The sequence below is a fragment of the Schistocerca cancellata genome, chromosome 2 (assembly GCF_023864275.1).
Source record: "Schistocerca cancellata isolate TAMUIC-IGC-003103 chromosome 2, iqSchCanc2.1, whole genome shotgun sequence".
NCBI lineage: Eukaryota > Metazoa > Arthropoda > Insecta > Orthoptera > Acrididae > Schistocerca > Schistocerca cancellata.
The window spans coordinates 663,460,766-663,477,461 of NC_064627.1; the positions used below are offsets into that span (position 1 = coordinate 663,460,766).

The 16,696-nt window shown below is 48.2% G+C and overlaps 1 protein-coding gene across 1 annotated transcript in view; it reads right to left on the minus strand.

Moving 5' to 3' along the window:
• Nucleotides 1-16,696, minus strand: part of LOC126162357 (H(+)/Cl(-) exchange transporter 7) — a 218,265-nt gene that overhangs the window by 107,452 nt on the left and 94,117 nt on the right. The window contains exons 4-5 of the mRNA XM_049918811.1: nt 16,406-16,515; nt 1,319-1,462 (exon numbers count right to left, since the gene is read on the minus strand). Coding sequence (XP_049774768.1) covers nt 1,319-1,462; nt 16,406-16,515 — 254 coding nt within the window. The remainder of the gene's footprint in view (nt 1-1,318; nt 1,463-16,405; nt 16,516-16,696) is intronic.

The window sequence follows — 16,696 nt, forward strand, 5'->3', positions numbered from 1 at the left end:
GGGGAGAGTGAGGGGTGGGGGGGGAGAGTGAGGGGTGGGGGGGGGAGAGTGAGGGGTGGGGTGGGGAGTGTGAGGGGTGGGGTGGGGTGGGGAGAGTGAGGGGTGGGGTGGGGTGGGGAGAGTGAGGGGTGGGGTGGGGTGGGGAGAGTGAGGGGTGGGGTGGGGTGGGGAGAGTGAGGGGTGGGGTGGGGTGGGGAGAGTGAGGGGTGGGGTGGGGTGGGGAGAGTGAGGGGTGGGGTGGGGTGGGGAGAGTGAGGGGTGGGGTGGGGTGGGGAGAGTGAGGGGTGGGGTGGGGTGGGGAGAGTGAGGGGTGGGGTGGGGTGGGGAGAGTGAGGGGTGGGGTGGGGTGGGGAGAGTGAGGGGTGGGGTGGGGTGGGGAGAGTGAGGGGTGGGGTGGGGTGGGGAGAGTGAGGGGTGGGGTGGGGTGGGGAGAGTGAGGGGTGGGGTGGGGTGGGGAGAGTGAGGGGTGGGGTGGGGGGGAGAGTGAGGGGTGGGGTGGGGGGGAGAGTGAGGGGTGGGGTGGGGGGAGAGTGAGGGGTGGGGTGGGGGGGGAGAGTGAGGGGTGGGGTGGGGGGGGGAGAGTGAGGGGTGGGGTGGGGGGGAGAGTGAGGGTTGGGGGGGGAGAGTGAGGGTTGGGGGGGAGAGTTAGGGTTGGGGGGGAGAGTGAGGGTTGGGGGGGGAGTGAGGGGTGGGGGGAGAGTGAGGGGTGGGGGGGAGAGTGAGGGGTGGGGGGAGAGTGAGGGGTGGGGGGAGAGTGAGGGGTGGGGGAGAGTGAGGGGTGGGGGGAGAGTGAGGGGTGGGGGGAGAGTGAGGGGTGGGGGGGGAGAGTGAGGGGTGTGTGTGTGGGGGGGGGAGAGGAGTGAGGTGTGTGTGTGTGGGGGGGAGAGGAGTGAGGTGTGTGTGTGGGGGGGGAGAGGAGTGAGGTGTGTGTGTGGGGGGGGAGAGGAGTGAGGTGTGTGTGTGGGGGGGGGAGAGGAGTGAGGTGTGTGTGTGGGGGGGGAGAGGAGTGAGGTGTGTGTGTGGGGGGGGAGAGGAGTGAGGTGTGTGTGTGGGGGGGGAGAGGAGTGAGGTGTGTGTGTGGGGGGGGAGAGGAGTGAGGTGTGTGTGTGGGGGGGGGAGAGGAGTGAGGTGTGTGTGTGGGGGGGGGGGGAGAGGAGTGAGGTGTGTGGGGGATACAGAAATTTCTGTTGTATTTCTACCTAGCTCACCCAAGTATATTTTGTAATCCACTAGGTTATAACTTCATTTTTAGCAGTCCAAGAAACACCACATGCCCTAGTCCCATTCTAAATCAAAATACCATGAGAGCCATACATACCTTACCAGCAGCCAAGCCTCCAACAACAGAGCACACTACACCTATCACCTTTACTAGTAGTGTCTTTATGCGTACCACTCGAGGAATCTTTATGCCATTTAAATAACATTTCACTTGGGGTATCCCACTCCCTGCAGCTGTAGGCTGCAAAGCATAAGTTTATATTTCAGTACATATGACAATGAAAAGGAATTTCCTAGCATGTCATTTCACATTAGAATTCATCTCTTGCACACATATCATTGCATGCATAATTATTATTTTGCATATTAATTTAATTAGAACTAGATTTACTATCCAATAATCCATATTAATGTAAGTTTTGACAGTACAAAATAAAGAACATGAAATCTAATAGAATATATGGATAACTAGTAGTTTCTATTTAGGGAAATATCAACTTGGCTCACTTATATAAAACTGGATACATTGTCAGTTTTATACATTTAAGAAGAAATTTCTAAAGCAAGTGGAATGTTCTCGTAATTGTACATCATAGACATTAAAATGACAAATGTTAATTTTCCATATGTATTGCTGGAATTAGAATTCTAGAGCTTTTTAAGAGGAATGTGAACCGACTCTTTAATCAGTGTTTCACAATGCATACAGTACCAATGCTCAATGTTCATGCAAATGTGGATTGGTTGGTTGGTTGGTTTAAAAGAGGGGGGAAGGGACCAAACTACGAGGTCATCACCAGAAAACAACAGAGAGATGCTACAAAGACCCTAAAAGCACTAGGGTGGAGGACACAGAGGGACAAAGGACATTCACTAAAACCTATATAGAAGTATAAAACCCACTCTCACGATTAAACGTAAAACTAAAGATGCTGCTAAGGCATCAAAGCCCAACACCAAAGGTAGGAAACTGGGAAAGTTAGAAGTCCGCCAAAGAGCGGCTAAAAGTGGGTAGTCCAGCAAAAGGTGAACAACTGTCATTTGGGAGCCACAGCGACACACAGGTTGGTCATCACGAAAGAGTAGGTAACCACACGTTAGCCATATATGGCCAATGCGGAGACGGCAGAGGAGAACTGATTCCCTGCAAGAGAACCACATGGAAGACTTCCACGCATTCATAGTCTCCTTAATGACACACAGTTTGTTGTGCATACTGTTATGACATTTCGTCTCCCAAAGCCAGAAAACCCTGCGGCATAAGATGCAGGTCAGCTTCGGAGATGCCTATCTCCAGAAGCGGTTTCTGCGTCGCCTGTTTGGACAGCCTGTCGGCAAGTTTGTAGCCTGGGAATCCGACGTGTCCTGGGGTCCACACAAACGCCACTGAATGACGAGACCGTTCCAGGGCATAGATGCACTTCTGGATGGACGCTACCGGAGGATGGCGAGGGTAGCACTGGTCGGTAGCTTGTAAACTACTCAATGAGTCAGTACACAGGAGAAATTACATGCTAGAGCACGAGTGGATGCGCTCAAGAGCATGAGATATGGCCGCCAGCTCTGCAGTGAAAACACTGCAGCCATCTAGCAAGGTGTGCTGTTCAATATGTCCTCCATGAACATATGCAAAGCCTATGTGACCATAAGCCATCAAGCCGTCTGTGTAAACCACGTCAGAGCCCTGGAACATGACAAGAATCGAGAGGAAGTGACAGCGGAGAGCGGCGGGGTTAACAGAGTCCTTAGGGCCATGCAAAAGGTCCAGACGAAGCTGCAGCCGAGGCGTACACCATGAAGGCGTACGTCAACGGACCGCAAGTAGAGGTGGTAAAGGGAAGGACTCCAGTTCGGAGAGAAGGAACCACAGTTGTTAGCCCCAACATGGGCCGCCAATCTGGGAGATGGACTTCTGCGGGCAGGGAAAAAGAGATTGTAATTCAGATGCTCAGAGGAACTATGAATGTGTGCTGCGTAACTGGCGAGCAGTTGCGCACGTCTGATCTGCAGTGGAGGGACACCAGCCTCCATCAGTACGCTGGTCACCGGACTTGTCCTAAAACCTCCTGTCGCTAGTCGAACCCTGCAGTGGTGCACAAAGTCGAGTAAACGCAATGCTGAGGGCGCTGCCGAACAATAAACCACACTCCCATAGTCAATTGGGGATTGGACCAGGGCTCTGTAGAGCTGCAGAAGCGTAGAGCGATCTACACCCCAATTGGTGGTGTTGCTCAGGCAACAGAGGGCATTGAGGTGCTGCCAGCACTTTCGATTAAGCTGACGAAGACGAGGAAGCAAAGTCAGTGGAGTACTAAGAATCGATATATCTCCACTACAGTTAGTGGATCGTCAGGAAGGTAAAGTTCTGGGTCCGGATGAACGGTACGACGCCGACAGAAGTGCACGACATACGACTTTGTGGTTGAAAACTGGAAACCATGGGCTAGAACCCATGACTGCGCCTTGTGGATGGCTCCCTATAGGTGCCGCTCACCAACGCCAGTACTGGAGCCCCAGTACGAAATGCAGAAATCGTCTGCATACAGAAACGGTAAGACTGAAGGCCCTACAGCTGCTGCTAGACCGTTAATGGCCACTAAAAAGAGAGAGAGACTCAATACAGAGCCCTGCAGGATGCCATTCTCCTGCTTACTGGGGGGGGGGGGGGGGGGGGGGGGGGGGGAAGACTATGGGAGGCATCAACTTGGACATGGAAAGTATGAAGCGGCAGGAAGTTTTGGATAAAAATTGGGAGCGGTCCCCAGAGACCCCACTCGTACAGTGTAGGTGTCAGGTAGTGTCAGGTTGTGTCGTATGCTTTATGTAAGTCAAAAAAGATGGCAACCAGGTGTTGGCACCTCGAAAAGGCTGTTCAGATGGCAGACTCGAGGGATTCCAGATTATCAGCGGTAGACCGACCCTGGCGGAAGCCGCGCTGACATGGGGCCAGGAGGCTACCTGACTCCAGGACCCAGCTCAACCGCCGACACACCATATGTTTCAGCAGCTTACAAACAATGTTGGTAAGGCTAATGGGCTGATAGCTATCCATGTCAAGTGGGTTGTTACCAGGTTTGAGCACTGGAAGGATGGTGCTCTCAGGCCACTGGGATGGAAAGACGACATCGCACCACATCCGGTTGAAGGCGATGAGGAGATGTTGCTTGTAGTCAGGCAATAGAGGTTTAATTATCTGACTGTGGATCCAATATGGCCCAGGAGCTGTGTCGGGGCAAAATGCAAGGGCGCTGAGGAACTTCCACTCTGTAAATGGGGCATTATAGGGTTCACTGTGGCGTGTAGTTAACGAGAGAATCCTCCCTTCCATCTGCCGTTTGGGGACGCGAAAGGCTTGGCAATAATTCTCTGACTCAGAGGTACGAGCAAAGTGCTCAGCAATTGCGTTTGCGTCGGTAGACAACACACAATTGGTGTGAACACCAGGGACACCCATTGGGGTCTTGTACCCTAAAAGACATTTGATCTTGCTCCAGACTTGGGAAAGTGACGCATAGCACCCAATGGTCGAGACATTTCTCTTCCAGCACTCCTGTTTTTGTCTTTGTATAAGCTTGCAAACCCAGTTTAATGAATATGAGGTGCTGTAGGGAAGGGTGCCGTTTATGTCACTCTAGAGCTCTCTGACGCTCTTTAATGGCCTCAGCGACTACTGGCGATCACCATGGGACTGTCTTTTGCTGGGGGCACCCTTGAGAATGAGGGATCGCGTTTTCCACTACAGAAACGACCGTTGTGGTGACCTGTTCAGCTACAACATCAATGGCACCCTGTGGGGGAGATTCTTACAGTGGCAGCAGAGGTGAAGGCTTCCCCGTCTGCCTATCTCAAGCCCATCTGGGTAGGTGTCCATGGGCATGATGCTGGGGAAGTAACAGGAAGATGGGTAAGCAGTCACTACCACACAGGTTGTCATGTGCTCTCCTGTGGATATATGGAAGGAGTCCTGGGCTGGAGATTGATAAATCAAGGGCCGAGTAACTACCATGGGCCATATTGAAATGTTTGACGGCCCCAGTATTTAAGAGGCAGAGGTCGAGTTGGGACAGTAAATTTTTGACTCCTCTGCCTCGGGAAGTAAGCATGGTACTACCCCACAAGGGGTTATGAGCGTTAAAATCTCCCAGAAATAGGAAAAGTTTAGGGAGTTGACCAAGCAGGGCAGCCAAGATGTTCAGGGGTACCACGCCATCTGGAGGAAGATATACGTTGCAGACAGTTATTTCCTGCATCGTCCTTATCCTGACAGCCACAACTTCAAGAGGAGTTTGAAGGGATACAGGTTCACTACACGCCGAGTTCAGAACATAGACACAAACTCCACCTGACTCCCTATTATATTCACTACAGTTCTTGTAATATCCCCTATAGCTGCGGAGGACAGGGGTTCGCATTGCCAGGAACCAGGTTTCCTGGAGAGCAATGCAGAAAGCAGGTATAAGGCCTAACAACTGCCATAGCTCAGCCAGGTGGTGGAAAAAACCACCACAATTCCATTGGAGGATGACGTCATTGTTAGGCTAGGTAGTCATGAAGCGCTCAAGGGTTTATGCCTTAGGGTCACCTGTTGCCACTGATTCAGTACCTGCAACTAAAAGGGACAACACTATAACAGACATTAAAAGGCATAGGATTAAAAAACAGCATAATTAAATGTCGTTAGACAGGTTTGTCAAGTGGATAAAACGAAGAAAACGAGCAGCTGCTCCTGGGTCATCCGCTAATATGGCATCCAGAGTACATGGCAGGCGAAGATCAATGCGCAGTGTATTAAAATTCGGACAGGACGTTAAAATGTGGCGTACCGTCAGCAGTTGCCCACATAGGCAGAACGGCGCCGGCGCAGCCGTCAGCAGATGGCTATGGCTGAACTGGCAGTGTCCAATTCGTAACCGGGCCAAAACGACCTCCTCCCGCCGAGTTGGGCGTGAATAGGTCATCCAAGCTGTGGGTAGATGTTTCAAGGCCCGAAGCTTGTTGTCCATAAGTGTAGCCCAATCGGCATGCCACAGCGATAAAATGCGCTGACAAATGACCCTGCTACAATGTGATGAATGGACACAACAGGAAGCTGTCCGAGGCTGGAGGACCGCTGCCTTGGCCGCGGCATCTGCAGCTTCGTTCCCAGGGATACCGACGTGGCCAGGAACCCACATAAAGGTAACTGGAGAACCAAGTCATCCGCCAGCTGCTGAAGAGAGCGTTGGATCCCGTGCACGAAAAGGTGAACCGGGTACGGATCACTGAGGCTCTGGATGGCACACAGGGAATCGGAGCAGATGACATGAGCAGAATGTCGGTGGCGGCAGATGTAAAGAACAGACTGGTAGAGGGCAAATGGCTCAGCTGTGAAGACCGAACAATGGCCATGGAGCCGGTATTGGAAACTTTGTGCCCCGACAATAAAAGAACACCCGACACCGTCATTGGTCTTAGAGCCATCTGTATAAATGAAGATCACATTAATGAACTTCAAACGAAGTTCGAAAAAACAGGAGCGGTATACCGAAGCTGGGGTATACCTTCTATGGGAGCGAGCTGAGGCCAAGTCGAATGCGAACCTGAGCCTGGAGCCAAGGTGGCGTTTGGCTCTTGCCCACTCGAAAGGTTGCAGGGAGTGAAAAATCAAGGTGCTGAAGGAGGCGATGAAAGCGAACTCCAGGGGGTAGCAGGGCAGAGACATACAACCCGTATTGACGGTCGAGAGAGTCGTCAAAAAAGGAACGATAAGATGGGTGGTTGAGCATTGACAAGAGCCGACAGGCATACCGACAAAGCAGTATATAGTGCCAGTAGGTTAGTGGCAATTCACCGGCTTCAGCATGAAGACTCTCGATGGGACTAGTATAGAACGCTCCGATCGCAAGACGTAAACCCCCATGTTGTATTGAGTTGAGGCGGCGTAAGATGGACGGCCGTGCAGAGCAGTATACGAAGCTCCCATAATCCAGCTTTGAGCTGATGATCGACCGATACAGGCGAAGAAGGACGGTTCGATCCGCTCCCCACGACATACCGCTAAGAACACGGAGGACATTTACAGAACGGGTACAACGGGCGGCCAAATATGACATGTGGAGATCAGCTAAGTTTCCGTCAAATGTAAGACCTAAAAATTTTGTTGTCTCCACGAATGGGAGAGCAACGGGACCGAGTTTTAAGGATGGTGGGAGAAACTCTTTGTAGCGCCAGAAGTTAATACAGACCGTCTTCTCAGCAGAAAAACGGAAGCCATTGGCGACACTCCAGAAGTAAAGACGGTCAAGACAACGCTGAAGACAGCGCTCCAGGAAACATGTAGGCTGCGCGCTGCAATAGGTGGTAAAATCGTCCACGAAAAGGGAGCCTGATACATCAGCTGGGAGGCAATCCACTATTGGATTGATCGCTATGGCGAAGAGAGCGACGCTCAAAACTGAGCCCTGTGGCACCCCATTCTCCTGGTGAAAGGCGTCAGACAGAACAGAACCCACACGTACCCTGAACTGTCCATCCATTAAAAAGGCACGAATAAAAAGAGGGAGGCAACCGCGAAGGCCCCATGTATGCATGGTGCGAAGAATGCCCGCCCTCCAACAGGTGTTGTAATCCTCCTCCACATCAAAGAACACAGCTGCGGTCGGGCGCTTCGGCAACAAGTTATTCATAATGAAGGTCGACAAGGCAAGCAGATGGTCAACAGCAGAACGGTGCCTACGAAATCCACATTGTACATTGGTAAGTAGGCATCGAGATTCAAGCAGCCAAACCAAACGAGAGTTAACCATTCACTCCATCACCTTACAGACACAGCTGGTAAGGGAGATGGGTTGATAACTGGAAGGCAAGTGCTTGTCCTTCCCCGGCTTGGGAATCGGGACAATAATAGACTCGCGCCAGCATGTGGGAACATGACCCTCAATCCAGATGCAATTGTAAGTACGAAGAAGAAAACCTTTACCCGCAGGAGAAAGGTTCTTCAGCATCTGAATATGAATAGAATCACGCCCTGGAGCGGAGGACCGTGACCGGGTAAGTGCATTTTCGATTTCCCGCATGGTGAATGGGGCATTCTAACTTTCACGATTCGAGGAGGAGAAGGTAGGTAGCCTTGCCTCCTCTGCCTGTTTGCAGAGGAGGAAGGCATGGTGGTAATGAGCGGAGCTCGAAACCTCTGCAAAAAAGTGGCCGAAGGCATTGGAGACATCCTCAGGGGCCACAAGGACATCATTCGTGACCGTCAAGCCCCAGAAACTGGTGAGTGGACCTTAGTGCCAGATAGCCGGCGCAGGCTACCCCAGACAACAGAAGAAGGAGTAAAACCGTTGAAGGTGCTTGTAAAAGCAGCCCAGCTGGCTTTCTTGCTTTCTTTAATAACACGACGACACTGCACACGTAATCATTTATAACTGATACAACTCGCCATCGTAGGGTGGCGTTTAAAAGTGCTTAAAGCACGTCAACGAGCACGTAAAGTGTCTCTACATGCTGCGGTCCACCAAGGGACCGGTACGCGACGTGGAAAAGAAGTAGTGTGAGGGATGGAATATTCAGCAGCAGTGAGAATCACTTCCGTGAGGTGTGCGACCTGACTATCGCAGCTTGCGAAGGTTTGATCCTGAAAGGTCACCCTGGAAGAGAAGAGCCCCCAGTCTGCTTTTGAGATGTTCCAACTAGTTGAGCACGGAGAGGGGGTATGATGCAGGAGATGGATAACAGAAGGGAAGTGGTCGCTCAAATATGTATCAGAAAGTGCGTACCACACAAACCGGTGTGCAAGTTGGGTAGTACATATAGAGAGGTCTAAATGGGAATAGGTGTGAGTTGTGTCCGAAAGAAAAGTAGGGGCGCCAGTATTGAGGCAGACAAGATTGAGGTGGTTGGAAAGGTCTGCTAACAGGGAGCCTCTCGAGCAGGATGCTGGAGAGCCCCAAAGGGGATGGTGGGCATTGAAGTCTCCAGCTAACAAAAATGGTGCAGGTAGCTGAGCAATAATTTGCATCATGTCTGCCCTGGTAACGGCAGACGACGATGGAGTGTAAACGGTACAAATGTAAAATGTAAAAGTGGGGAGAGTAATTTGGACGGCAACTGCCTGCAGGCCGGTGTGCAATCTGATGGGATTGTAGTAAATATCATACCAGACCAGCCACATAACCCCTCCATGAGCCGGAATACCTGCCACAGGGGGTAGGTCAAAACGCACAGAGGCATAGTGTGCCAAGTCAATTTGATCGCATGGGCATAGCTTTGTTTCCTGGAGAGCTACGACGAGCAGACAGTGCAAGCGTAGCAGCAACTTTAAGTCCTCTCGGTTGTAGCGAATGCCGCGAATATTCCAATGAAGAAGTGCCATCGTGAGAAGAAAAAGAAAAAGGAGAAGAAAGAAGGGGTCACCTTGAAGGCCGCTGAGGGCCTGGCTTCGAGCGAGCACTGCCGCCGCTATCAATAGGCGGAGAGTCATCGTCCATTGGTTCAATAGGTTCGTCGGCCATCTTGTTAAGAGGGCCGGGAGGGGGAGCTTCCTCCACCCGTGAACAGCCAGATGTTCGGCTACCAGCGGTGCAGCCAGGTGAAACGGACGACTGCCTGTGGCGGCAACCGCTGGGTGGCGCAGGAGAAGAAACACGCCATGGCGGAGAAGGAGAACATTGCTTCCTATAAGCCTTCTTCGAAGGTTGTTTAGTGGAACTACTGGTTGATGGCTGGGTGTTCGAGGTACATAGGAAGTGTGCACGGGACGGTCTGACTTCTGGGTCTTAGTCTTGGCAGAAGCTGATGAAGGTGCTTGTGTCTTAGGGGTGACAGGAGGAGGAGGAGACATTGGCCGGGCGATCTTAGAAAATGGTTCAAATGGCTCTGAGCACTATGGGACTTAACATCTATGGTCATCAGTCCCCTAGAACTTAGAACTACTTAAACCAAACTAACCTAAGGACAGCACACAACACCCAGCCATCACGAGGCAGAGAAAATCCCTGACCCCGCCGGGAATCGAACCCGGGAACCCGGGCGTGGGAAGCGAGAACGCTACCGCACGACCACGAGATGCGGGCGGCGATCTTAGCACTGGCCAAACTGACGACTATAGTGCTAAAGGTCAGATCGCATGTCTGCGTCGCCACCTCCCTGGTAGTCCGAGATGAGGCGAGGACAGTACTGTATTTCCCTGCTGGGAGCAGTGTGGGCTTCCTACTAGCAAATAGCTTGCGAGCAGCCGAGGCGGACACTTTCTCTTTGACCTGAATTTCCTGTATACAGCGTTCATCCTTGTAGATGGGACAGTCGCGGGAGGATGCTGCATGGTCACCCTGACAGTTCACGCAACGAGGAGACGGAGGTGGACAGTCACCCTCATGGGCGTCCCTGCCACAAGTGACACATTTAGCCGCATTAGAACAAGACTGGTGAGTGTGATTAAAATGCTGACACTGGTAGCAGCGCATAGGTGTCAGGTCATAGGGGCGAACAGAAATAACGTCGTAGCCCGCTTTGATGCGCGACGGCAGCTGAACACTATCAAAGGTCAAGAAACGTGTCCGGGTTGGTACAAGGTCATTGTTGACCTTTTTCATGACACTATGGACAACCGTCATGCCCTGCTCAGCGAGGAAAGACTGACTCTCCTCGTCAGTTCATCCGTCGAGTGATCTAGTATATACCACACCACGCGATGAATTCAAAGCGCGGTGAGCCTCCACCCGGACAGGGAATGTGTACAGGAGTGTGGCCCGAAGCAGTTTTTGTGCCTGAAAGGCACTCTCAGTTTCTAACAACAAGGTACCGTTACGCATCCTGGTACAAGACTTGACAGATCCGGCTATGTCATCTACGCCCTTCTGGATAACAAAAGGGTTGACAGATGAAAAATCCTTTCTGTCCTCAGATCGAGAAACTATGAGGAACTTTGGGGCAGGCGGTAGTACTTTTGTCACTGGTGGCTGATCAAGTTTCCATTTTTGGGCAGAAGTCGAGAGAGAAGAAGGAGAGAAATCCATTGCGGAGGAATCCCCCATGATTGCCAGCGTCCCAATGGCGCGCTCCTTCCTTGTGAGGACCCTCTCAGAGGGCATTCCCACCTTAGGTGAATGTTTACACCTCAGGTCACACCTCCCGAGAAACGGACGGAAGGACCAATCGGCATGGTCGGAAGGTGTCAGCTCAGGCAGTCACCCCTCCCGGGCCTGGCCTTTACCAGGGGGTACATGCGTGCCTTACTTGTCTACCCAGGGTGGGGAATTACGCGTTACCCCGTCACCGGCTACGTGTGCGAACGTGAGGGGTGGGCTTTCGGGCATGCACAGGGAGGAAAGAAGAAGAGGAAAAAAAAGGGAGAGAGGGAGAGAAAGGACAGACTGTCTCAAACGCCGAGGCGGAGACCAGAGGGTGGACAAGAAGGCAAGGAGAAGAAGGCAAGGAGAAGAAGGCAAGGAGAAGAAGGCAAGGAGAAGAAGGCAAGGAGAAGAAGGCAAGGAGAAGAAGGCAAGGTAAAAAGTAAGGAAGACAGTGAGAGGGAGAAGGACAAAGAAATGAACCAAACAAAGGAAGGAAGAAACCAGAATAAGTGAAAAACCAAAATGACCACAAATGTAAGTCATGGAACCATCCGTCTCCAGACGCAGGTGCAAACTATCCCCTTGAGGAGAAGGGACTCCTTTTAGTCGCCTCTTACGACAGGCAGGAATACCTCGGGCCTCTTCTAACCCCCGGACCTGCAGGGGGGATGTAACACTGGAAGTACAGTGAGAAGACATATGACCGAATTTCCAGCACTTAAATCACCACATCAGGGAAGGGATATATGGCTTGACATCACAGCAGTAGACTATCACCTTGCCCTTCTTGGGTAATGTGTCACCCTCGAAGACCAAGATGAAGGCACTGGTGGAAACCTGATTATCCCTCTGGCCCCAATAGACGCGCCGGACAAAGTACACACCTCGCAGCTCTAAATTGGTGTGCAGCTCATCATTAGACTGTAAAAGAAAGTCCCTATGGAATATAATACCCTGGACCATATTTAAGCTCTTACGGGGTGTGATGGAAACAGAAACATCCCCCAGCTTGTCACAGGCAAGTAATGCCCTTGACTGGGCAGATGATGCTGTTTTTATTAAGACTGACCCAGTGCGAGCTTTGGACAAGACCTCCACCTCCCAAACTTGTCCTATAAATGTTCCACAAAAAACTGAGACTTCATGGACATGAAAGATTCCCCGTCAACTCTCATACAAACGAGGTAGCGGGGTGAATAAGCTTCACTGCCGTCCTTAGCCTGGCATTCCTCCCATGGTGTGGCCAGGGAGGGGAATGATTTGGGGGTCATTTCTTAGCATTGAAGCTAGACTTTGCCCACTTAAAGACCACCAGTAAAAGATGACGTACTATGCTTCAAAGCATGTCATCCGCCCTGATGCCTCCCACTCCGACCAGCAGCCCTCCCCACGGGCGCTACCCAGCCTCAGCAAGAGCCACCTGCCAGGATGGCCATTGCCGGAAGTCCCGATGCCCCAGGGAGACAGGCAGCTCCTCCTTGGCATACGTGGTGAGTTAACGGTGCAGGCATCAGCAGAGCGATCCCTGTGTTCTCAGGGGGCTACAACCAACAGGGTACATTGCAGCCCCACCACAATGGACTGGCTACCGTGCTGGATATCAGGTGCAAAGAAGTTCATGGTCATCGTCGGCACAAAAAGCGGCACTGCATAGTGCATGGTGGAAAATGCCCAAAAGATGGAATAGGAGTGGGACTGCAATGCAACGACGAGAAAGTGGGCTGATGATCTCAATGCACGATGGACACAATGCACTATTTAAGGTGCCCTACCCAAATTGGCTCGTTCTTTGGAAAAATTTTGAAGAATATAGGTCAAACCCTACAGGGGACCAACACAAAGGCCAAGACATATGAAACTCCTGTTCGTCACCTCTTACGACAGGTAGGAATACCTCGGGCCTATTCTTATCCCTGGACCCACAGGGGGAAATGTGGAAGATCTGCAAATCAACAGCACCAGTAAAAAATAAAATAAAATAAAATCACCTCCCTGTCTGTCTGATGAAGACAGAAATGAGCTTTGATTCTGAAAACAATAGTTACATGAAACTGGACCTGCATTCTTTATAGGTGGTATCTCAGAATCAAGAATTTAATTAAAAATTCTTGAGTCCCTGACTTTTCTCCAGCAATTTATTTAGCCAAACACAGTTTTCCCCTAGAATAGTATCACAAATTAAGAACTGCCAGTGCAGAAGGTAATTTCACGGGTGTGTATGCACGAGGCAGTAAGAATGTCATTTACAGTCTGCCTCATAGATCTACTGGGGAACACCACTTGGGCCATCACACCACCAGATATTGATCTGATGTCCACATTCTCAATTCATTGTACATATGGAAAAACAAAGCTCTGCACATCAATAAATGCCCAAAAGAAATGCTTTGATTGTAGTATTAAGTCTCAACTAAAGCATCTCATATCTTACTGAAAAGTAAAAACATGTGGCATTGCAAGCTGAACCAATCATGCAAGCTCATAAGTGGATAAAGCCATTGGCAGGTAAAGATTGTGTTTTAGTTCTCTGAAGAATGTTTTTGCTGTATGCTAACAACTACATATAAGACAGATGTATTAGCAGTTACACAATATTAATGTGTCTGGAGTCTCTCATAATTTTGTAGCAATACTGAATGTTTGATGCACATATGGTTTATTTGTTAAAAAATGGAAAATAAAGACTAGTCTATTTGTTAATATTATAGGAATCTTGAACAAAGTAAATTAATAAATACTCAGCTGCCTTTCCTTTCACACTGTTGGAACTAAATGGGCACTTAAATGTACATTACAGTATTCTGTGTCATTCATTATTCCTGATATGGACAGCAAATATGTGAAAATTCAAATGCTCCACATGTCCTCATTCAGATTTAGCCATATCTGAGTAAGCACAGTGGCATCTATCATTTACAGTTTATGACATCAGCAGTGATACTAATACTGAGCATGGAATGTAAATGTACACTTACTTTGACAGGTTATCAAATGTGATGGATCATAGAAAACTTAAGTAGTTTACTCAACTGTCCATCCATCCATGAATCACCTCACTGTCTACATCTACATTACCCTACAATTTGCAACCAAATACCTGGGACAGGGTTCATCAAACCACTTCATGCTATTTCGCTACCGTTATACACTCTAACAAGGAGTGGAAAAATGAACACTTAAATCTTTCTGTGCAACCTCTGATTTCACTTATTTTATTATGACTATGAAAGTTTGTGATCAAAATTTCATGAGAAGATCCTGACGAAATGAAAAATGCCTCTGTTTTAAACATTGACACCCCGATACATGTATCATATCTGGCAAAGTCTCAACAACCATTCCTTAACACCTTGATACAATGATTCACAGTTTCTACAATCTGCTATTCCTTCAGTATGAGCACCATGCAGCATCATTGTTCAGATTCCACGTCAAACTATAGGTCTCACTATAATTGGCTGAGTACGTCAGTTCAGAAGGTCAGAGGAAGGCACTGAAGATACTGTAAATGTTTTCCAAAAGGTGTGAGATAGTTCCGTCTTTGAAATTCTGAGGTTATCAAGGATAAAACACAAGGACCTAATTTCTCTTTTTCAGAAATGCTTTTTTGCTATTGCTAGTTTGCAATTTCCCATCCCCTTTATTTTGGACATAGTTAGTTATTTTGCTGCCCAAACACTAAAACTTTCCTACTACTTTTAATGTCTCATTCCCCAATTTAATTCCCTCAACAGTACTTGATTTCATTGGATTACATACACTACCATTGTTTTAGATTTGATGATATTCATCATACAACCTCCTTTCAAGATACTGTTCATCTCAAGACCATTGTCATCTCTGACAGAATCACAATAAGATCAGCAAATCTCCCAGTTTTTATTTCTTCCCCTTTAACTTTAATTTTCTTTTCAAATTTGTCCTTAGTGTCCTTCACACCTTGTTCATTATACAACTAACAGGTTGTAACCTATTCCTCGTTCCATATGCATGTACGGCAGGTAGTAAAAGAAACAAGGAGAAATCAAGAAACAATATATGTTCAAGGGAAAGAAATAAAGAAATACAAATGACAATGACATCCCAGTTTTGTAAGAGATGGACAATGAATTGGGAGACCAGTTAAACAAAATGAGCAGAGACTTACAAATTGGTCACAAGATTAACAGGGACAAAAGTAAAGCAGCTGATGCAGAGGGAATCAGATTAGGACCTTAGAGAGAGAGAGAGAGAGAGAGAGAGAGAGAGAGAGAGAGAGAGAGAGAGAGAGAGAGAGAGAGAGAGAAGAAGAAGAAGAAGAAGAAGAAAACAAAACAACAAACTTGCATAATTTCGGATCCAGAAACACCAGACCCATACTTACATACCCAAGAAAACATTTCCTGTGTGTTGCAAAATATGACTAGATGAGAAATGGCATTTTAAGGCATTTAGTGACATAACCCTTCAAGATGAATTTACAGAATGTTTTGAGGAAACATCTCAAATATACCTCCCAGATGCCCGAGTAGGGATGTTTCACTGCTTTAGTACATTGACAAGCTGCTTGGAGGGGCAGATAACTAGGATGCTACAGTATGTATCATTTTCTGTAGTCTCACATAAAATAAGTGACAAGCCATACTCTGTAAAAGTTATATGAACATCAGAATTTAAGATGTTTAAAAAATCCCTTGCATAAATAATGTGACCTATAAATCAGAGCATTCCTAGAGCACTGAATATTATAACACAGTAAATAAAGAAATTTGACATATGTCACTAGAGAAGACAGCCTCACCAATAGGCCAAAAACTCAGATTTAAATACTGGAAGATGAATACAAGTAACTAAAATAATTATATATTCTTATTTCAGTATACAGGAACTGTGAAGCCTCTAATGGACATCATTTCTTCTCTGCACCATGACTCCTCATCTAAAGTGTGTATAGTACCATAACTTGTCTCTTATCAATTGATACGTACAAATGAAGAAAAAAATTAAAATTTAACTGACTAAGGTAATGTCCGCTTGAGGAGACACTTGAGACGTTTTAGTCATTTACTGGAATCTAGAGAAATTATTATAAATGTGCAGAATAGCTCCCATTCATAATAAAAGGAATCAAAGAATGATATGTCTTAACTTACCTCCACATACGCTACTAAGATTGATCCAATAACAACTGGTATTATGTTTGATGCTATCCAAATCAAGAATGGTATGTAGAGACAATAGTTCCACACACATTTGTCAACATCTGACACAAAAGTTAAGAATAGTACTTTAATTTAACCAGTTCTCCAACTAAGAAGAAATTATTCAAGAGTTTCAGAAAGTGGCAGTAGAACCATAACATTACACAAAATAAATAAATAAAATACAATAATATACCAGGAATTTCAAACCACAAAACAAGAAACCTAAATTCTTTCAACAGA